This window comes from Lipophrys pholis (assembly GCF_963383615.2).
Source record: "Lipophrys pholis genome assembly, chromosome: 10".
Taxonomy (NCBI): Eukaryota; Metazoa; Chordata; class Actinopteri; order Blenniiformes; family Blenniidae; genus Lipophrys; species Lipophrys pholis.
In genome coordinates this window covers 18,293,801-18,317,095 of record NC_137640.1, presented here as the reverse complement: position 1 = coordinate 18,317,095, position 23,295 = coordinate 18,293,801, and the positions used below count along the sequence as shown (strand labels likewise).

The 23,295-nt window shown below is 40.5% G+C and overlaps 1 protein-coding gene across 1 annotated transcript in view; it reads right to left on the bottom strand.

The window, feature by feature from the left end:
• Positions 1–776: 776 nt before the first annotated feature.
• Positions 777–23,295, bottom strand: part of nek7 (NIMA-related kinase 7) — a 69,465-nt gene continuing 46,946 nt past the window's right edge. The window contains exons 8-10 of the mRNA XM_080473689.1: positions 19,247–19,341; positions 7,461–7,574; positions 777–4,249 (exon numbers count right to left, since the gene is read on the bottom strand). Coding sequence (XP_080329815.1) covers positions 4,139–4,249; positions 7,461–7,574; positions 19,247–19,341 — 320 coding nt within the window. The 3' untranslated portion in view covers positions 777–4,138. The remainder of the gene's footprint in view (positions 4,250–7,460; positions 7,575–19,246; positions 19,342–23,295) is intronic.

Sequence of the window (23,295 nt, the reverse complement as noted above, 5' to 3'; positions counted from 1 at the left end):
TTTTAATTTCAAAATGTATCCACTGCATTTTGACTTTCTGAGGGTTTTCTTTTTTTAGATTGTAATTGTTAATTACAAGATTTGTGCCTCATAAGTCCATAGGAATGACTTGGTTAATAAATATTATTAGTATAACTTTTGATTAAAAACCCGACGTTGCAGAGAAAGTAACAATGCACCAAAATTACACTTCTTGTTCTTCAGTCAGTCTGTGACACTAATAATTATCAAAGTCAAATCTATCAGTGGAATATTCAGTGATATTGCTTTTTTGAACATATATGAACAAAATGGGCACTTATAGTGTTAAATTATTATTGTAACTTAAATTAAATAACAACCTCCGAAGAAAACACAAATTTTTATTTTCTAATCTTCAAGTCAAAAGGACCAGAGAGGTAAACAGGAGGGTGGATTGATTTGTACTCAGCCAGTGTGAATGGATCAGAATCAGCAATATTAAACAGAATTTTAAGGAAAAAGAAATGTTTTGTGCGCGGAGTTTGTTCTGCTGTTTACTCAAAGCTGCTTCAGGGTTTAAAAAAAAATACTTTATTGTGGTTTAATGTTGATGATTTGATCCCATTGCTTCCTGTTGTCCCAGCGACCAAGTAACCTCTGAGTGTGTGAAAAAAACAAACATATGAAACACTCTGAAGCTGTTAAAGTGGTAAACCTGCACTATATAAAGTGGAGTTACCAGAATACAAGTACAAACCAAAACTTGTTCAAACTCACGAAAGGTTTGGGGAACCACACATTAATCACTCACTCGGGAAATTTGAAAGCTTTATTACATTGAGTTTGCATACACGGCGTTTCGACTGTGGAGATTTAATTTGACATGAAATGTTCAGTAAACAACTGAACAACTGCAGAGACAATAAACAGCAACTGCCGATATCTTACTAATTTGGACTAAGTGGACCGTTCAACACCAACTCCGGACGGGCGCACAGACAAGTGAGGAAGGAGGCTGCGACACAGTAGAGCACTGTCACACAATACACAACAACACAACGAGGACAAACACATCAATACACGGCTGTATTCCTCAGTGACTTTGCCTCGTGTGTATTATGCATCCCTCCGTTACTTTCTTTTCAAGATGGTGCTTTGAAAAGGACAATATTGTAAATGTATTGTCAAGCTATTAGAATTGCATCTTTAAAAAAGAAAAAAAAAAAGGGGGGGGGGGGGGGTTCCTGTGAAACACACACATTTTGGGGAATTCTATTCTGTACAGCATCAAAGTAAACCATTTGAAAAGTGCATCAAAGCTCCTCTGTAAATACAACAAAATACTGAAACGTTTTGATGCTCTACAGATTGTTCTCATACGGGCGATTAACAGGACGGAGGTTGGAGATGGTGGTAAATTAACATCATTACTGCAGCGCGCACGCACACGCACGCACGCACGCACGCACGCACGCACGCACGCACGCACGCACGCACGCACGCACGCACGCACGCACGCACGCACGCACGCACACGCACACGCACACACACACACACACACACACACACACACACACACACACACACACACACACACACACACACACACACACACACACACACACACACACACACACACACACACACACTCTTACTGTTGAAAAGTAAAAGCAATATAAAGTACACAAAATGTAGGACAAGGTGTACAATTCCAAACAGAAATTGCAAAACATTTGCACATCTCAGACACACACTGAAAAAAAAAAAAAAAGATAGACAACACAATCAAAATATTTTGTTTACCAAAACAAAATAACTTACATTTTGTTGCATTTACGAGCTTTGATTTTGAATACAACACATGTTAATATCATTAAATGTTAATAAAGACAAAAACAAAAACAAAACATCAACATTGGGCGTACAGTTTCAATGATGCTTAACAAGATATTTGATAATGTCAAAAAGAGCCGCAGCTATATAAACCTGCCCACAACATGCCAGAACCGCCTGCTCATACTAAAAACATTGTTATAAACACACTAAATAGTTGATCCAGATTATTTTGCAGAAAACGCTCCATCTGGAGGTGACGACATAAGGCAGCACCTCTACAGCCGAACTGACGGTGAAACTTTCAGATGTAAACCGACTCCTGCTCTTTGCTTCAAGGCTGCAGAGCGAGGGAGGCTGAAGGAGCAGCCCTGAAACCAACACGGGCTTCGACACTCCATAGGAAAAGAAGTCTGCCGTAAAGAAGTCACACTTACCTGGAGTGTGACAAGAACAAAGTCAACGTTTCTGAGGAGACTGGATTTATCCGCAAGCCTTTTCTCACATGAGAACTTTCCTCGCTTCTGCTTTCAGACCAACATTAGGAAAAAAAGGAACGAGAAAGAAAACACAAGCACCTATTTGTGACTTGTAATACCTCAGAATCTATTGCCAATAATTGCAGCTCAAAACTGCAACAGTTAGTCACTTTACACGTCTCACGGCTTTCTGATCCCAGACAGCTCACTATACCGTGAAGGCCACTTGCTCTCAGTGGGAACCCAAGTTACTCTGCTTCTGCTCATGACATCTGTAGAACGGATGTAAACACTGTAAACAAGAACGGTTGTTGCTATCCGACTCAAAATATATTACTGCTTGACAACGGACAAGTGTAGAGTCCATCATCATTGGTTCGGCTAAAAAAAAAGAAGCTGATTTAAGTCTTTGGTTTACAAGAAACTGACACGGTGATACGGCATCAACAGAAGCAGTATTTATTGAATTGTATGTTTATAACGATGTATTTTAGTAGAAGGCAGTTGAGACGGTGGCATATTGAGCCCCCAGGTGTTTATCCAAGCAGGGCAACAAACTATACCGTTGTGCGATATAGTGGATATACATCCCTCCCTCCTTCCAAACACAAAAAAAAAAGCCTTTATTCATTTAGTGAGGTTTTAATTGTTTATGTACACTAAAACAAATTAGTCCCACTTGTACGTTTCAAAACTTCTTTTTCAGCGCACGTCTTTGATACCATTTCCATAAAAGTCTCTTTTACATATTTTTAAACCCCTTATCTAAATGTGCAACTTTGATCTTTTTCTTCTTTACAGAGGCTATAGGTTAGGCACACTGTGGTGTACAACTGTACAACAAAATATTCCAAAATCTTAATTGTGACAAAAAAAAAAAAAAAAAAGACACATACACCGCAACTTACACAGAAACACGAAAACTTTAATTTGACTACCTGTGTGGTGGGACAAATGCGTCTACCGGTAAACCGTGTTTTCGTTTGAATCTTTCTTTGAGATTTCCGAGGCCCCATTAAATAAACCTCCACACTATGCAGCAGCAGTATACTTCTTGCTTACGTTGAACAAAGGAGGAAATATTTTGGTGTCTGTGACTAAGGTAAACAGCAGACACAAAAAAATGTGTCCTCTATGTCTGCTCGAGTGTGAAAACGGAGACAATCTGAATTTTTCAAATGTAACACATAGATATCAAAATGACTTGCATTCAAAGTGCTGTGGAGGCATTCGCCAACATTCCCCCCAGCACATCTCTAGTCTACCCTCCCAATGACCCTTCCTTTTCCTAATACATTCATTAGATATGCTCACCCTGCCAGCCTTCCAGTACCAGGGTAAAAAAGTGCAACGCAAGACTTCATCCATCAATTACATTTTGTTGTGCATCACATGTCTTCTACAATCTCATCACTTTGAGTTTGGATGCATTTTCTGTTTTTGTTTTAGCCAATAGTTCCAAAGTGACACTCTCCAGGTTTGTCCTGCCATTAAATTTAACGGTTGAATTGTTGAAATGTCTGCCGAAGAAGACCAGCTTTATGAAGGTAGGGTGTGTATTCAGAGAGCGACAATACACTGGTTTTCAGTGTAATAATCACACGACCATGTGAAGAACGGGATGCTCGCTGTTATCTCTACAACTAATGTCTTGGGGCAAAAAAGGGCTTTGGGTGAAAGTTATGTATGACTTTGCCGCCACTTTGGACATAATCTGTTATATGTACTAACTATCACAAGAAGCTAAACTCTGGAAGAAAAAAACATTATATTAAAAGCTGAAAGACGGGATACAAGTCCAGCATGTAAAGCAAGAAGAAACGTGGAAAGGAGATCTGCAAGGCATAGTGTGTGTAACTCGGAGCTTAGCAGCCCTGTGTTAGGCTCTGCATGTGTTTGGCAATATCGTACACGTAGGTGATGTCCGGCCTCTTCTCCGGGTCGGGGTTGATGCACATATCTACCAAGTTCCTCAGCTGGTGAAGGGGACGGGTGGGGGGAGGGGTGAAGGTCGGGAGGTAAAGAGAGATATAGCGTCAGTGACATTGTATGCTTGGATTGTATAAGAGCAGCTTTAGCAAAAAAAAATATGAACAAACAAGCAGGTAATTCCCTCCAGATGACCTCTTTCTAATTCTGCAAATAACAAAGCAACAGGTCACCAAACCGAGACAAAGATGCACGGCTGGGTTAGTGCACTAATCGCTTATTGGTCTGCTGAATACACTTTTACCCCCCCCCTCCCAAGCACACACACACACACACACACACACACACACACACACACACACACACACACACACACACACACACACACACACACACACACACACACACACACACACACACACACACACACACACACACACACACACACACACACACAGCTGTCACTCCACTGCCTTCCAGAGACAGTACTTACACTTGAAGCCGAGCGGATTGGCTGATTGGAGCAGATAGATAGACAGGCTCGCAGGCGGAACAGCCACCGCCATCATTAAAAAAAAAAAAAAAAAAAAAAAAAAAAAAAGATAATAAAAGATGGAGAGGAAAGTCAGAAAAAAAAAAAAAAACATCTAGACGAGGTCGCTATGGTAACCATCTGCTGACTTCCTGGCCGATGTTGCGTGGCACCGGCTTGGACGAGTTCTCACCAGGCGCTGTGTGTGGACATGCACGTGTGTGTGTGTGTGTGTGTGTGTGTGTGTGTGTGTGTGTGTGTGTGTGTGTGTGTGTGTGTGTGTGTGTGTGTGTGTGTGTGTGTGTGTGTGTGTGTCTGTGTGTGTGTGTGTGTGTGAGAAAGATGCAAATTCAGACAGTCTGAGAATTAGTCGCACAGAATGGAGAAGGGGCAGAGGAGGGAGGGGGTGTGCAGAGATGTAGATATGTAAAATATTCATGCGCTTCTTTGCATGGCGAGTGGGGTGGGGGAGTGTCAGGTGGAGAGGGTGTGGGGGGTGGGAGCTAGTGAAGGGAGGCGCGTGTGTGTGTGGGGGGGGGGCCATAGACGGAGATGGTTAAATGACACAACAAAGATGAGCAGCTGACAGTTTGCTGCCGATCCTTCAGGAGCATTGTTTACATCCAGACAGGCGCTGCAGGCACCCCCCTCATCTCCATCTCTCCATCGCCCTGTCTCTCGCTCTATCATTCCCTCTCTCTTTCGCTTTGTCTTCCTTTCTCCAGGATGGGGGTGACATGTGGGGCAACGAAGAAGCTCAGCGTGATGTGTGTGTGTGTATGTGTGGAAAAAACAGCTCTTGTAACAAATATACACTTGCACAATTTCTCTTCCAAGTGTAAAAAAAAAAAAAAAACACAAACGTAGACACCACGGAGGCTTGAAACACCTCACAATTAGCCTTTACCAGCCTAATGAACTAAATACCACAGTATAATAAAAGCCGCTCTCTGCTGGGTTTACTGTTTCACTCGTGAGACCTGAATAATGATAACCCCTTTAAACTAGCCACAGTAGATTTATGTGTCTCGATACACTGGGGAGTGGAAGGTGTGAAGATAAAACCAGCATTTGTTTTCTTGCAGGCTTTAGGGCCTTTGTTAATGCTTTACATTATTGCTACTCGTTTCCAAATGTGGCTGTTATACGGGGATTTGCCGTATTGTATCATTCATTATAATATCAAAATGATTTCTAAGATGTTTCTAAAAAAATAATAATAATAAAAAAAAATCATGTCATGAAAAAGGCAGAAATGTTCATTTGCTGTAGCAAAGCAGCATGACATCAGGGAAACAGCAGCCACACAAATTGGACATTGTCTCTAAAAAATAAAATAAAATCCAACCACAAACACTTATTGTGAATCAATGGGTATAAAATTACCTGGTTTTAATGTAATATACTATACTTATTAGGAAGTATAGTATTATATTAGGAATATTGCACAAACACAATGACATATTGTGGAATCACATGCCATATCAATTAAAGACTATTTCACCAACACTTATCGTTACACTCCTGGAAATTAAACTGGTAACATGTTATTAATGTCCCAAGTTTATTCACGGACATTCTTCTCAGTGACGTAAACAAGGTTGAGGTTGATGAACATTTTGAAACGACTAAACTGCAGCAAAGAGATGAATAATTATGTAAAGTATATTTCATAGATTTTCTGTATTAATTTCAGTGTTAAATCATCAGCCAGCGTTGAGCCTGTTTAAATGTTGAAGCCATAAAGACAAGACAAAATGGTTTTTGAACTTTCTCGAGAGCGCCTGATGTAAAACAAATATTTGATCGATGAGACACAGCGAGGTCTGCAGATCTCATGTGCAGCCCCAAAGAGGGGCAATCGTACAAAAGTGCTGTAAAATAGACTCATTCTGATTCATGCACAGGTACACCGACTGGGATTTTGGGTTGTTTTGTGAAATAACATGACTAATAAATCAATCAACTTGTCGTAAAGTCATGTAGAAAAGGCTGAAACTGTAATGTGCAGTAATGGTGAGAAACCTTTTTGATAACTGTTGGTTAATAACAACAATAATAATAATAATAATAACAGTGTGTAAAACTGGAACGTTTGTCGGTAACGTTTTCACGTCTTGACTTAATACATTTAAAACGACGAGAGAAAAAAAATGCCACCCACACAAAGAGGGCACGCAGAAACAAGGGCACGCAGAAACAAGGACACGCAGATCCATGCGCATGTCACCGGTAATCAGCTATAAGGCGATCGTGAACCGCAGCCTGACTGCATTACATTTTTTGGTGCACGAATAAGTCTTCACGGAATTACAGCGGATGATTTAACCTTTACTTAGAGAAACACGACACTCAAAGCCATTTACTTTCAGCCAACTCTCCAGCACGACCAGATGCTTTTGATATGTACATTTAATTTTCAAAGGGTTAAAATCATGGCCGGTCTGTGATCAAAGAGTAATATCATACGATGCTCCGGGTCAGACAGATGGGTAAGTTTCATGAACCTATATACATATAAAAATCAGGCAACTGACAAAAGAAAGCAGAGTTTTGACTTTAAATGGCGGTCCAGTTAGAAAATGTAGAAAGTTTTTTAAAAAAATTTTTTAAATGAAGTTAATGAAAGCAGATCCTTGCTGGTCCTTTAAAAACACTGAACAAGTTCACATCCACTTTGTGCCACGGCGGTAAAGGTGACCGATCTAAGCTGGGCTAATACTCACCTCCTCTGAGTAGTGATCTGAGGGAAGAGGGGGGTAGTCGCACTGCTCTATCTTCTTACAAAGGGAGTAGAGGTTCATCTTGTCCCCATAGAACGGACTCTGTAAGGCTGCCATCTGAAGCACAGAGAGATGAAGAGACGGGGAAGGGACACAGGGAGACATGAGGGAAGGGTGTGAGAGATTCAAAGTTAAAACAGGAAGGAAAAAGGCCCCAAAACTCTCAGTGGGTGTTGCACAGAAAAGACTTAAAAAGTGGACCCGGCCAAGTTTAGTACCACTGTGGTGCTATTACATACAACAGCTAGTTGTGAGAGAATAATCTGATTATACGGGACACATTTCATCAGAGGCTGATTATAATGGTGCGTTCAGGGAGATGGAAACACGGAACGCTGTTTAGTTGGAAACGGCCTCTTTCACGTTCGCAGTATTCACACAACAAGCAGCTAACTAGTTAGCGCCGTGAAACTTTGCATATAAATAACAGATACTGCCATGGAGTATATGAAGAAATACACAGTGGAATTACAGTAAAGTCAATATCATATCAACATTACTGCAGATAGTATTTCTGTTACTGTTAGTAATACTCTCACTGTTAGGTGAAGTTTGACCATTTTCACTTTTAACTGTGTTTGGTTTATTACAGAGTGTGTCATAAACAAATACCATAATATTACCTAAATACTATATAAAACTATCCTCATGAAAACAATTGCTGCCATTTTGAATAACACCAAATTTGTTTCTTGGAGTTTTAGATATTCTGGACTTTCGGAGAGGGAAGTTCAAAGAGAGATTGTGTTTAAATGCTTTTCCCCCTGCCGGAGGTTCGGCAAATGCCTTTTTTCAGTAAGTCCTGAATGCACCACAAGCCAAACAATACTAGATTTTAACGTACGGTATGTCTACTTGACATGAAAAATGTTTAAACACAGGTGATTGGCAGCAGTTTTTGCTAAAATCTTGCTTGCTAATAGGTTTTCTTACAGCAGTGTACTTTAACGTTACAACAGTGTTGTTTAGCAACACTCACTTGGATTAGTGGCAGAAGAACTATTTGTGTTGGTGGACACTAATAAATAATTAAAAAATAAATTAGTTATTTTTTCATTTCTGATAATTGGTGTTAGTGTAACGTGTGTACAACAGTTTAATTGTAGTAGTGAGTGGGAGTGAGAGAAAAATAACGAAAAATGTTTAAAATTATATGTACTGTTTAAAATCAGTACTGAGGTTTTGCAGTGAACAGTTATTTATGACACTTCCATGATTTTTCTTAAATCCCATATTGAAAAGTTTGTATTGCTAAAGCTTTTTGTGTTGAATTATTAGTTTTAAGAGTTACTACGTTTCGGTATTTCTTCTCTGCCTGCCTCACACACCTGCAGCCACTCTCACTCTGAGGAAGCTGCTCCTGTGGCCCCGCCCCTACCTGCTCTGACGGCCCCGCCCCTACCCGCTCTCGAGGCCCCGCCCCCACCTGCACTCACATCCCTGCTCCTGCCCACTCTCACGGCCAAACATAACATGCACAAAGACAACGTAAAAGTCGAAGAGGAGGAACGGGTCGTTTCAACCATCCGACGTGTAGGAAACACAATGTGCAGAGAACGTGGAAAACACATTTCTCCTCGAACTCAAATGAGTTTGACCCTGCTGACTTAAACTCGACAGTTTTTTTTTTTTTTAAAAGTGCATGCTACTTTTTCACAAGTCTCATAGTAAATAAAAAATGCCTGTGTTACAGTTTGTTAGTGACTTTGACCCAGAATTGTTTTCCTGGTAAAATTTCATTGTGAAAAAAAATAGACTTTTTATTGTATATAGACACTTTCAGGAAAAAAAATATCAAGATGTGAATGTTTTGCCAAATCGCCCAGCCCTCGACCAGTGGCAGGAAAGTGAACCAAAAATGAAAAAAGAAAATAAAATTAAAAAAATCCCCAGGCCTTTTGGTTTTCATTTTCCTCCAATATTCTGGCCTCCAAAACTTGCAGATGAAAAACAAATGAGAGGGACAGAGGAGGAGCTTGTGAGAGCAGAGTGGTGCAGGGATAGGAAAGGAAAGCATTTTTCAGTTTGCTGGAGCGGCGAGAAAACCAAATCCTGTAGAAAACAAATGCAAGCGAGCAGAGCAGAGGTAGGGTAAATGGGAATGGGGAGGGGAGAAATGGAAAGCAGGAGACCCCTTGCCGGCGAGTGGAAACAGGTGAAGAATCCGTCCCACATTTCTAAGAATAGAAAAGTAGCATGCCACTTTTGCCATGCTCATCACTGACTCACTTTCTACTGTGTGAAGGTGAAGCCTGCAACAAGAAGCGCGCTCAGTGTTTTTCTACTACTCGTATGTTAAAACTACATTTAAGGCCAAAGTGGTTGATTTTATCTTCATCGATGTTTTGGGATTAAAATACTGGTGGTTTAAGGCTGCACTATTTAATATAATACTGCAAGCCAAACATTTTTGTGAAACTATTACTTGCATAAAAAGGAAGGAACATTTAGGCACATAAGAAATGATGAGATGGCTGATTCGCATATCTGAACCTCAATTTGTGACTCATCAAAGCACATTTCAGAGATAAACTATAAAAATATAGTGGTGGTTTACTGCTTATATTTGATCTTTGTCACTTACTGCACTTTACCATCCTAATATACTGAATATCAAACATATTTATTGTATGAAGAATTCCTATTACAGGATCTATCAGACAGTATTTTCTTGTATTTGATAACTTTGAGAGAAAAATGTGTTCTATATTCTCTATACAGTAAATATAACAATGTGATTGACTATCGAAACTATGACATCTCGCAAAAACTGCTATTAGTATATAAGAAATTTCAGACTCATCTTGCTTGATGATGTTGTTCATCCCAGCAAGTCTTTTAAATAAAGAACGGACAAACATTCATACTTTACAGACTTATTCAAACAAATTGTGAACTTCAGTTCGACTGGTCATGAAAAATCAGAGGGAGTAGGAAATGTTGACCAAACACACACGACCATTAATGAAACATGGATTACCAAACAAATTAAAAAATGAAAAAAACAAAAAACAAGAACAATATGATAGGACAGTTCACATGTATGCACCATATGGTATATTTCAATCCAAAAATGACCATGACTGGTTGATTGTGCTTGCTAGTTTGTTTGGTAATTTTTATTGTGCATATATCTAACTAGTGTTAGTTCCTAGAGATCTATAAAAAAAATTAGAATACATGGATGTCTGACAAATGCATGTTGCATGCAGTAAGTTAACAATGAAGAAAATATGTTCAGAAATTGTGAAAAGATCTACAGTCTCACCGAGAACCATCCCATCAGTGTTAATGCAGACACTGCTTTTAGTGCCCACACCAGAAGTATTGGAACTGATTATTTTAGGATTACTGCCCAACGCTCTGAGTTTGTTTTCCTCAAAGGTTTCATCAACTAGATGGTCTTTCTTACAGCCCGGATGTGAATATTTCCAAACTTTCCAAAGTGTTGACAGCAGAGTAATGTTGGTTAATTGGAATAGGAAGTACACAATGCAAACAAAAGACAGAAGACTGTGAAAAAGCAAACATCCAAGGGTCACCGGTGAGCAGAGGGAAATGTACACGTTGCTTCAACCATTATTTAAGGTATTTACTGTTGGACGCAAACTACGTGTTGGACAGCTTGCTAATTGGTGGTGTGAAAGGAGAGGCGAATAAAGTTTCCAAAAATGGATCTAAATTGTTCAAAAGCAATACAGTACGTAAGAGTAAATGCGTCACCTTCTCCAGCACCCAGCAGCACAGAGACAAAATAAATCTGCGTCAATAAGGCCAATGTGTGAAGCAGAGCTGAGCAGAAGAAGACGTGTTGCAGTTGAGCTGCTCAACACTGAATATGTTGGGATTAAAACTGAACCTTTAAATTAGATAACATTCTTGACAAAGTGTCACTGAGCTCCAGGATACAAAAAAAAAAAAAAAAAAAAAAAAAAAAAAAAAGGCTTGGATTTTGACAAATTTCATGTTGATCAGTCCAAAAAGAAAGAAAGATAAAAAAAAAATGAAAAAAAAAATAATGGAGAAAAGTTTCATCTGTGATGACGCTATAAAATCTAAACAAAAATAGACACTGTCTACATTGCAAGTAGCTACAAAAGCAACCCTTTGGCGCTGCCCAAAATGTCCCCAGCACATCCGTCTAATGTGGACACAGCTTCATCATTAGAGTCTTCAATGAAAGCTATGTCAAACATTGACAGTGAATAGACAGAAAAGTTCTTGTTTCCCATCAGGCAGAGTTTGACAGACTCTCTGTCAAAGCCTCCAGTGGGACGTCAAGATGACGCCAGCAGGACCTCAGGGGGCCGTCTTTCCTCTGGACACAATTTATCATCTTGCAATCACAGAGTCTCTTAATCAAATCGACACATTAGCGGAGCACATCCCGACAAAAATACACCACAACATGAGGTGAAGAGGATCTCCTCTCTGTTTCTCCTTGGACACCTCTCTCCCTCTGCTCCATTACTACTGAGAATGGCACAGCAGGAGGCTGACAGTGATGGGATATGTGTGGAAATGTGTATTCCTGTGTGCGTCAGCAATGATAAACTCCCATTAATAACAAAGACTCATGTCTGCAGTCTTTTTTTATTTATCTATTTTCCTATTCAATAGTGAAAGTACTAAAGAAATGGGGCTCTTCCAATTTGTATTAAAACCATACCAGATGCAGATACATGAACACCACCATCGCTCATGCACACAACTAAAAAAAACTGTTCACAATTTAATGCCGCTAATAAATATATTTTTGTGTCACCAGGAAGAGTCTAAAATGTAGTTTGCTGGCAAGCTCAGCAAACATCCTGAACATTTACTTCAGACTATAATTTGCTCGAAAACAAGAGGGAGGGAAGTGTTAGTCTTTTAATGAATCAAATAATAAAAATAAATTGCAATAGATTAAATCACTTAATTTCAAAGTGTATTCAGTGTCTTGGAAAGGATCATGTGTGAAACAATCTTAACTGCTATTCAACAAATGTGTATATTAATGTTGAGGCCAGAAAATTAGGAACACCTTTCAATGAAATGCACACTCCTGACATCAGTAGAATTTACCGTAAAATCTATATGAGATGCTCATTCAAAACTGAACATCGTCACCGTTGTACAGGTAGAATGTATTGTAGAGCTATTGGCATTAGATAAGCTCGTGCAAGTGCATCTAATATAGTGACCATGAGAGTAGGGACACATTGCAGGAGGACAAGGTATACACGTCTATTATCCATGCAAAAACCCACTCGCAACAGACACCGGCAGGCAAAGGGTTAAAAAAGACCCCGTCGTATTTTCATGCATCTTCTGCTTTTGACAGATGAAAAATGTCAACTGTCCTGTTTGTATTTGGGAGTTTTTGCACTATTCATCTGCTTCATTAGTGCCTGCTGCTCCTAGCCCCTGACAGCTGCCGGCCCCCTGCTCTCAATGCCCCCCCCACCCCAAACACACACACACACACACACACACACACACACACACACACACACACACACACAGGTCTCAGAGGTCATAGAGTGAGTCAATCATTTAAACCGTTGTGACGACACAGTCGGGTAAAAGGTGTGTGGGTGTGTGTGTGTGTGTTTGTGTGTGTGTGTGTGTGTGTGTGTGTGTGTGTGTGTGTGTGTGTGTGTGTGTGTGTGTGTGTGAGGATGTGTGTGTGCGCGTGTGTGCGCGCGTGTGTGTGTGTGTGTGTGTGTGTGTGTGTGTGTGTGTGTGTGTGTGTGTGTGTGTGTGTGTGTGTGTGTGTGTGTGTGTGTGTGTGTGTGTGTCATTGATATGCGAGAGCCATACAATGCACACGCATGCCTGCTGTCTGTCTGAGGGGTGTGAGCTGCTGGTGGCAGAACACACGCAACCCCCTCCCATAAACCCACTTGTACATTTGTGTTACTATATTACTGAGGACCACCACTGACATATTTCACACACTGGCCCCTCACCTAAACCTTGGCCATCACAATTTAATGCCCACTCCAAACCCTACCCTTAAGCCCAGTGTAATTCTACAGTCAATCCTAATACCAAACCTCTTCCATCAAGCATCCCTTTGAAGGTCCATCACAAACAGAGGACGACTGGCCTCACTAATGGTCTCACTGAAAAATGTTTTTGCTCTTAAAGTCTCAAGTTCAAACAGGTCCACACAAAATGCAGAAGTAAACACACTCTCCCACCTTTGTTTCTCAGCTCCTTATTTGAGCAGGTTGTGCTCTCCTCTGGCCAAAGCATGTAAAGCTAGCCTCCCTGTGCGTGTAAAAGGTCTAGATAGGGCCTTCCAGTTTAATTAACATTGATCCAACTCCGTCTCTCCGGCTTCTCTCCCTGTATGCCAATTAAAAGAAGCAGTGAGCTGCTCCCTGCCTTTTCCCTGCAACCCCCCCTCGCCCTGGATCCCTGGTGTCTTTGCAGCCTGGGACCAAAGGCTTTTCACAAGTTCTCATATTTAAACGCACATACAATTAGAGCATGTTACATCAAAATAAACACCTATAATGTTACCACACAGGCATGCTAAATGGTCATATATGGTGTACATTTTCATATCGCTTTCTTTTTGTGTTTAACACACACGCACGCGCACACACAGCTGTAAAAGAGAAGAAGAAAGTGTGACTTTTTATGTGCTCACTGGTCGTTCATGTGGTTTTATGATGATATATTGATCAAGGTAATAACTCACAATGCAGGGACAGACATTAGATTTATACGTACACCCAGTGGAGTCATCACTACTCTTCCTTCAACACACTACAAACGGCAGAGTGAGGGAAGAAAGAAAAAAAAAAGATATGGACGGGTGAGTTCAAAGTGGAATTTTTTTTCTGTGAACTTTGGAAGTAATTTATCAACAGTGTGTTCTTATATCACCATGTCAGTACAGTAACATTGAGTGATGGAGTTTGAATTTTTTAAAGGATTAGTTTTGAGCTTGTAAATGGCTTCACTTTCTTATTTAACACATACTATAAATAAAATAAAATAAAATAAAATAAAATAAAATAAAATAAAATAAAATAAAATAAAATAAAATAAAATAAAATAAAATAAAATCTTCCCGTTAGGACCATTTTTAAGATTTACATGAAAATAAAAATCTACATTAATTAAAGAGCAACAGTTTTCCTGAAGGTGAATGTTTTTGTACAGAACAGTGCTGCCCGTAGTTTTCTCTACTGATACTTGAAACATAGTAATGAAATGTAAAGCTGTCTTATTAGGCCAGAACAATATGAGGAAAATGTGATCAAAATAACAATATTTACAATAAGTAAAAAAAAGTATTAGCATTAGCTTTAGCCTCATGTTTTGCTTTGTTCTGATTTCTCTGAACGTCCTCCACAAACACACATTTTCTGCTCTTCTCGGTCAGCCACTGTACTAACTTTACAGTCACCACCTACTGATACCAACTAACTACATGCTGAGACTTAATCAGATCAGCCGAAACATGTAAGTGTGGACTTATACCTTTTTATCACGTGGATGCCGTTGGAGGATTTGAAACAACTAATTGATTTAATGGATTAAAATTGAATGTTAAAATAGTGGACAACTAATTTAATCATTAATTATTTGGATGATAACATTTTGTAACATAAGCGGACCTTTTCTTTTTCTTTTCTTTTTTTTGGAATTTCCAACCAATCTGTTCCAACAGCTACCACAGTGTGGCAGTCATGAGCCACCTGTGGCTGTAATCTACCAATACAGCAAGAGAAGCAGCGAACAGCTAATAGTTCTGCCTCAGGTGCGCCACAGCACGGTCAACACTTTCAACAAGATGGCGGATGCCAAAAGGTCCAAGAAACGTGAGAAAAGAGCTACATCAGAGGAGAAAACTTTACGAAGAACGTAATCCAAAGTGTGGGGGTACTTGACACTAAATCCACAAAAACAGAAGTGTGACCTGCAAACTGAGACAAGGTTGAGACAGCAGTTTATATTTGTGTCTAATTGTTGCTCATTAAGCATTAATCAAGCTTACTGTGATAGTTTTCAGCTGTCTTCTACAAATTATTTAAATATTATTTAAATAATGTCAAATGCATAATTCTCTTTCTTCATTAAAATATGTACTTAATAACTTACTTGAGGGGTGGCAGAACCAGGAACAGCACTTAAGAGAGGAAATTAATTCCTGACATTACTGGGAGTATTATAGGCTTTAACTCAGAGCCAATTACTGGGGAAACGTCTTACAGAATAAACAAAGACAATATATACTGTTTTACAAAGGCCTGTACTACTGTACAACAATGGGTTGAGGAGCAAGTTGATCTACAATGGATGGTAATGTAACAAAAAATGCAAATGAATGATTTCATGCACATTTTTCCAGTTTGAGCGATGTGGGGGGGAAGATGTTGTCACACTCTGCCATACAAGGAAGTACCCACAGGGGCAGCTCATCACATGAAAGCACCAGCTGCTGAGAACCCAGCATTTTTGGGCCTCATAAAACCAACAGCAAAACAAGAGGGAAGGGGGATGCAGGAGGCCTCCAACGTGGGCACAGTCGGAGGCAGAGGTGCTGAGCGGCTGTGCCCAGCACAGGAAGGAGACACATTCCTGTAAATCTTTCAAAGATATTCTCCTCTAACAGTTAGACCAAACACAACCAGATCACAAGAGGCACAACTGCAATGTATGTAAAAATGCATCTCCCCATAGGAAACAGATTCAGTGTGTGAGAGTAACTAATTCAAGTACAATGAGCAGAAGGAGAGAGATTGCTAGGATACCTCAATCTCATGAACTGGAATGTCACCACACCACACCCACACCTGCCCTCTTTTACCTCTCTGGTCACCCTAAGAAACAACGCTGATGCGCCTCCCTGTTTACCAACGCGTAGGAGGTTTGGGTGAAGGGCACAGGGCAGTGTGAGGTGATGTAATGAGGTTGGACACACAGAGAAAGGGATCAAACAGAATGGGAGATGAAGATAGACGCAGATACAATGACCACGTATTGATGGACGGACCCTTCGGACTCGGAGTCAACCCCCGGGCACAGGAATGAAAAATGCAGGCCCTCTCAAATGGAGCCATTTTACACATAAGGAACTCCCTGGGATCCAAACACACATACAAGAACACGTGCACACACACCTAAATGAGCACAATCCTCAGCCTCTACTGTATGTTCACAGCAAAATCAATGAGCACCAAAGGGATTGGGCTTAGATTTCTGTGTGGATTCCTTATGCCTGAAGGTTAAGTGAGAAAAAGGAAAGTATATGGAAGAGAACATAGCTGAAGAAGAAGAGCACGAGGAGAACAGAGTTTTGGAGAAAAAGTGGTAAGTTTCCTGACACTGTGAATGCACTGTAGAGCCCTCTTACCGAGAAGCAGGAGTGTGCTCTTCAAAGAGAATATGCATGGAGTGGTGAGCACTGCTCTGGTAACAATACGGTTGTAAAATCTTTATCTCCACAGGCTCCTTGCATGGCTCACCTTGACCTGATGGCTGGAGTTCTGTCTTTGCTCATGTACCTATAGTACTTTATCTCTGAATGAACAGCTCGTATCTTTCTCTTCGCTCCAGCAATCTATAACCCGGCTCGCTATTTGTTATTTTCCCTTTCCACTTCTTCCCCTCTGCTGCAGCTTCCTCTCTAGCCTTCTATCTCCTCTTTCTTTTCATTCTCTCTCATGGCGTGTACTGCCTATGCCCTTACCCTTTTCCAGCTTCCTATATAGATTCTTAAACTTTTTCACCTCACATCTTTATTCCTTGCCTTCTGACCTCCTCAGGGACCAACAAGTCTCATCTATTTTTTTCACTTTTGCTCTCTAGCTCTCTCTTTGCTTCTCCGCTTCCCTGGTCTCCATCTTACTTTTTCAGTATTTAGTCCTGACTGTGATGCCCTCAAAGCTCTCCTCACTCTGAAATGTGTAAAAGATCAACGTATTGTGCACAAACTGAAACAACTGATGCTCAAGCTGCAAAAGGAGTACTATGAAAATTTAGGATTTTCCACTTTCAACTAAAGAAAAATCTAAGTTTTTCCATTCAAAGTAGAACAGTAAAAACTTTGCCTACAAACAGGAAATTGGAATCATTCTTGGGTAACTGAAACTTAATGGGATTATTGAAACTTGACTTTGTGAAAGGCCAAATCAACTCACTGTGACTGCTTTAAATACGATAACATTTAGTGGTGCTGCAATTATGCAAACACAATACCTACAGATACTATGCAACAAGAGCAACATAACCGAGCAATGTGTTTTCTATTAAAGGTAAAAGCAGCATCTTTCATGTGAACAGCCATGCACTGCACACATAAGAAGTACAAAAAGGGAATGCGACCTGCAGCACCCGCTGCCTTCAGCCAACCACAGACATGCACGGCAGCAATGCATTGTGGGAAACTAATTAGCATGAAGGACTGTGGTCTCTGAGCAACCATGACCTGCAAGCTGTGCTCAAACTTCTTGCGTGTTCTCTACCTCTATGCCTGAGGCGCTGTAGTGAAGGTGCAGTCACTGGTGCGTTGAAATGCAGCCCAAATGATCCGCAACTCAGGGGAATTCGGAGAGACGAGGGGAGAGAGACAAGGGTATTTCCTTGGCCAGCAGTGAGCCTCTGAATTTGGGCCAGTCTGTGTGTATTTGGTGCACGTAAACGCTGGCAAGGTGCAGCGTCAGACTGACTGTTATCATCCATGTCTATCATTGTTCTGCCCCTGACTCTTTTTCTCTTATGTTCCCTTGGCTGTGTGTGCTCCTCCCGGGCTTGTCTGCGCTCAGTGTGGTCTCTGCAGAGCCCTGTGGTGTTTTGCTCCTGACTAATCAAACTAGTCAGTGTCACTGGGCAGCCTTACCGAAAACACATGGCCATGTCAGTTCCCTTCACTCGCCAGGATTTCAATGTTTACCAGGTTCCCAGGCTAGACGACTCAAATTCAAACACTCATAAGAGACGTGACTCCAATAGGCCACAGGGTACCAAAAGAGATTAAGAAATGTGGTTGAACATTGGAATATTTTATGACTATACATGCATGTATTTTATTGATATATACAAATACATTATCGCTCGTGAAATAAAATGTTGATCCATGCTCACATACATCAACGCCACAATCAAGCATGCATCTGATCTGCACACTGATGACAAAGTTTAGCCAGACTAGTGAGCTGTCAATGTCACTTTAAAAGGTAATACTACTCCAAAACTGGAGTTGCGGAACAGAAATATGGACAAAAGCAGCTGTGCAATCAGAGCAACAGGACGCAAATAGCGGAATACCAACGTCTGGCATTGCTCCATAAATAAATAAAAGCCCTCTCTTCAAATGGAAAATGTAAAGTTTCAAATCATTACAAAGATATGAGCAGTACATTTCCAGCACATTTCTAACCTAATCATCTTTGTTTCAATATGTGGAGTTTTTGTGATTTGTCACCCTCCTTGATATAGCAATGTGAACAAAATACAGGCCATAAATGTATTTGTACACACCCACATGATTTTGGATTGAGGACGGCTTGTTTGTTTCTGTGTGTGTGTGTGTGTGTGTGTGTGTGTGTGTGTGTGTGTGTGTGTGTGTGTGTGTGTGTGTGTGTGTGTGTGTGTGTGTGTGTGTGTGTGTGTGTGTGTGTGTGTGTGTGTGTGTGTGTGTGTGTGTGTGTGAGTTGATGTCTTCTTGTGTCACTCCTACCTTCGCCTGCAAGGTGACAGTGTGTGCACATTTTCCTATGGTTTACCTCGTAGAGCAGGCATCCTAGCGACCAGATGTCAGATTTGAAGTTGTAGCCGTTTTCATGTATCCTCTCTGGTGACATGTAGTAAGGGGTACCCACTGGAACACAAAGAGAGGGCGCCAAAGAGAAGCATGAATGGACAGAATGAATGAGAGGCACAAAAGAAGAAGAAGAAAACAAACAGTGATTGAACATTAACATTTTGTATTACCGCCCCATGTTTTCCCCCCAATACAACCCAGCAACGTCACTTGACAAAGCTCAAACAGTAAAGGAGAGCAGGCGGAAAACAGAGGATTCGCTTAAACCTGTGATGCACAGAAAGGCTGCGATATTCACCACATTTTTAACACAGAGCAACACAAAATGGTGAATTTGAAGTACATCCATACTGTAGCCAGGCTAAAGCAATACAGTGTTTAATAATGAATAGATGTATTTTGTCATATACATCAATTCCATTCAGGCAATCGATACAAGTATATATAAAACCACAACGTTTCATACATATGTACAGACAACACAACCCACACACACATACAAAATATACATAAATCAGTTTTGATTACTGAGGCTCAGTAATGATCTGAAACAGTAGTCGGCGCATACGCCCAGGGAGCAGCGATGGAGCCTTAAAAGCTGGCCCATTCATGGTTCTGGTTTTGAAACTCAAGAATCCCACACTGCCATGGCAAATGGCAGAGCTCCAGAAAATCAGACCGTCAACCAACTGGACACAAAGAGGAACCACAGCTCAACATCAGATCCAGAACACACTGCAGGAAACTTCGGAGATTTGCTGCTTTCTTAGCTCAGTTTGACTGGCTGGTTTTTTTTTGGGTTTTTTTCATCTGCTTTCTGTTTATTGTGATTTCCCATGTAAAAGCCCATCAAGCACATCCAGCAGAGGCTTTTATTGCTCACATATGGTTAGAGGAGGGAAATTTTACTAGCAGTCAAACCTGTGCCAAGAAGCTCTCACAATGGTTTTAACGCAAACATTTGACGGGAGGCTCCCTAAAATATGAGGAAGTCCAAACAGGCTCTGCTGAGGTGATACAATGTGTGGATAGTGTTGATATACATTAATGTTGGTAGGCTAGACTACAAAGTTTGACATGTATCACTAATTACCATCATCTCGGGTCTCTTTCCTTACTGCTTATTACCCTTGGAGTGATCTAGTATGCTGAAATATTTACCTTCTTTTTCTACTTGTTTTTATTATGTCTCCCTATGACTTTTTCTCATTGTTTATGACTCCGGTTATCTTGTTGGTTATGTAGCATGACCAATGCGGCCTGTGAGCCAGAAAATACCCGCCATCCCAATCAAATAGCAGCTCATTTTGCAGTGGGGATTGCCTCATAAATACAAAATCCATTCAAAAACAGGGAATGGAAATTAGATTAAGTGAGCATGACAAAACTGAAATTATAAGAGTTTTGTTTTGTATATGAAATGACCCAAGCCACGGTGCCTATTGCATCTGTGCAACATATGCATTCGGAAATTCGTGGGTGAAGTGAGGATGAACGAATTTTGTTTGGACAGTAACCGTTAGTTGTCGAGTTTACATCATACCACAAACAGCTGAAGTGAGCAGGGTAGGTGAAAACACCTCTCAAGAGGAAAGAGCTCAGGAGGCAAGTCAGCTTGCATAAAAATGGAAGGAGAGAGAGAGAGAGAAAAAAACAAGAAATAACTGCACACTCATTTACTGTACTCAATCGTGTGCGCATACAAGCGTGTACAAATTCTCCAGGGCCATTCTGCACATTAACAGGTCTGTGGAAACTCCACCAACGAAATTGCAATTAATAAAACCATTACGGAGGGGGCAATTAGATTGGAAGTCTATGGGAAGTAAAATGAAAGCCAGCACTTTTAATTTTTGTGCAGATCTAATTGGGTTGAGAAAATACGCTTTTATCTTAAATGTGCGATTTTGAATAATGAAGTGTTACCTGTCATTCCAAAAATAATCAGCATCTGCACAAGCAGAGACGAAGCAAGAGAGAGCCAGTGGAAGAATAATCAGGGTACTGGGGATTCGTGTTTTTAATTGGTCATCAGGTTGGTATGGTGGTATATCTGAGTGTGTGCATGTGGGCGTGTGCATGTGTATGTTGTGAGGTCTCATGGTGCGGTCTGAACAGGCTCCCCTAACATTCATTATTAGTTGATTAAAAGGAATCAGCCTCTCTTATGCTAATAGTTGCATAAAAAAAGGCAGCGGTGCCGAGCTCAAGCTCCTTCAGCATGCTGAATTAAGGGCACATTACTTATTCATGCAAATAAATTGAAAGTCATGTTGGGATTGATTTCCATTATTGTGAATAGCAATGACAACACTGTATTCCTGGCATAACAGGATAAGCGTTGTCGTATAGGAGGTGAGAAGTCACCCACTATAAAGAACACTCGTTTAATTCCCTACTGGATGTGCTGTAAAATGAAACTTGTGCCATCTTAAATACATTATCGGCACGTGCAGTGATTTCCTTATTAACACCTATAACCTAACGCTTTCAAAGGACAATTTGAACGACGCTAAGAATTTCAGGAGGAATTTCCTTTATTTTATAAGCCGTTTCAAATCTGTCTTGTTTTAGATTCTCGTATTTTGAACTGAAAGAACGATTCAGCTCAAATCTAAAAGGCAAAGGCTGAATTTCTCATTCAGATGCAGAGTAATAGTTTATAAATGTGTCCTCTGTTGTGTAATACATTTTTGTACAACATGACTATACTGCCTTTGTCTATACCAAATGTTCACTGCATTTCCATCATAGCAATATTATATAATTCCTTAATTACATTAAATGTCATGCTGAACCATCACTTCCAATTTGGCTGTCCACCTGCGTCTCTCATGTCACAGCTCACTGGCCTTTGTAAGATAACGACATCTCTATATACACATTTAAATGGCTGTAATTATTTTCAACATCAGCCTGCCCAAAGTTTTTCTGCTCCCATGCTCTCCTTTTCCCCCAGCACTCGTCGTTAACACCTTTCTCATTACAGGTGTTAATTGCAAGTATATTATATTACTCATTGCTGCCAACTGGCAGTGGCAAATAGTAAGTCGCTCATTTCTTTAAAGATTGCAATACCTTATCTGGTACTAAGATGTCATTTTTTTTTTTTTTAATTCCTTAAATTCAACTCCTGCCTGAACTGTAAATACTTAACCACTACAATGAAAGGCTCAAACTGTGTAATAGGTGTGTTTAACATGCTCATATCTATTTCTATTTCTATGACATGGTGTGCAACTGTTGTGCATGTTTGTTGTTCACCTATCTGAATGGCCATGATCAACAGCCTCTGTATGTGTGCTCATAGATTCACAACCATATGTACCTCTGCTCAGAGATACAGCTGTCCTGCAGACAAAAGAGTCTGTATCTCTTTCAGTGTTCACCAGAGGTGTGTGTGTGTGTGTGTGTGTAAGTGTGTGTGTGTGTGTGTGTGTGTGTGTGTGTGTGTGTGTGTGTGTGTGTGTGTGTGTGTGTGTGTGTGTGTGTGTGTGTGTGTGTGTGTGTGTGTGTGTGTGTGTGGACTGCTGAACAGTTGAGTTGAAAGCATGGGAGTTGACAGGCTGCATGCCTGGACCTCCATCTCAGCTCCACCACCCTGCTCTACTGTTCAGCTGGGTGACTGAGCTCATTACGTACCCACGCCATTGCATGCACACACACACAGTCCCATGCACACATTGCTCTTTATCGTGTTCTTTCTATCACTCTCTCTCAGTCTTCCACTGTATTAGTTACCTTCTTCTTTTCCATTTTCTGCTGTCACATTGTCACATCCTCTCTTCTTACTTTGCGCCCCATAACTTTTCTCCTTTTTACTTCTCTTTTCGGTCACTCTGTCACACTTTTCTCCAACACCTTGGACCTTCTACATTTTACATTTTTTGGTCATTCATCCTGCTTTTCTGTATCCCTCTTTTTTTTCTGGCATATTGCTTCATCCACTCTGCCTTATTTCACTCTTCCGTTCTGTAAAATTATGGCATTCTCACACCTTCTATGTCTTTC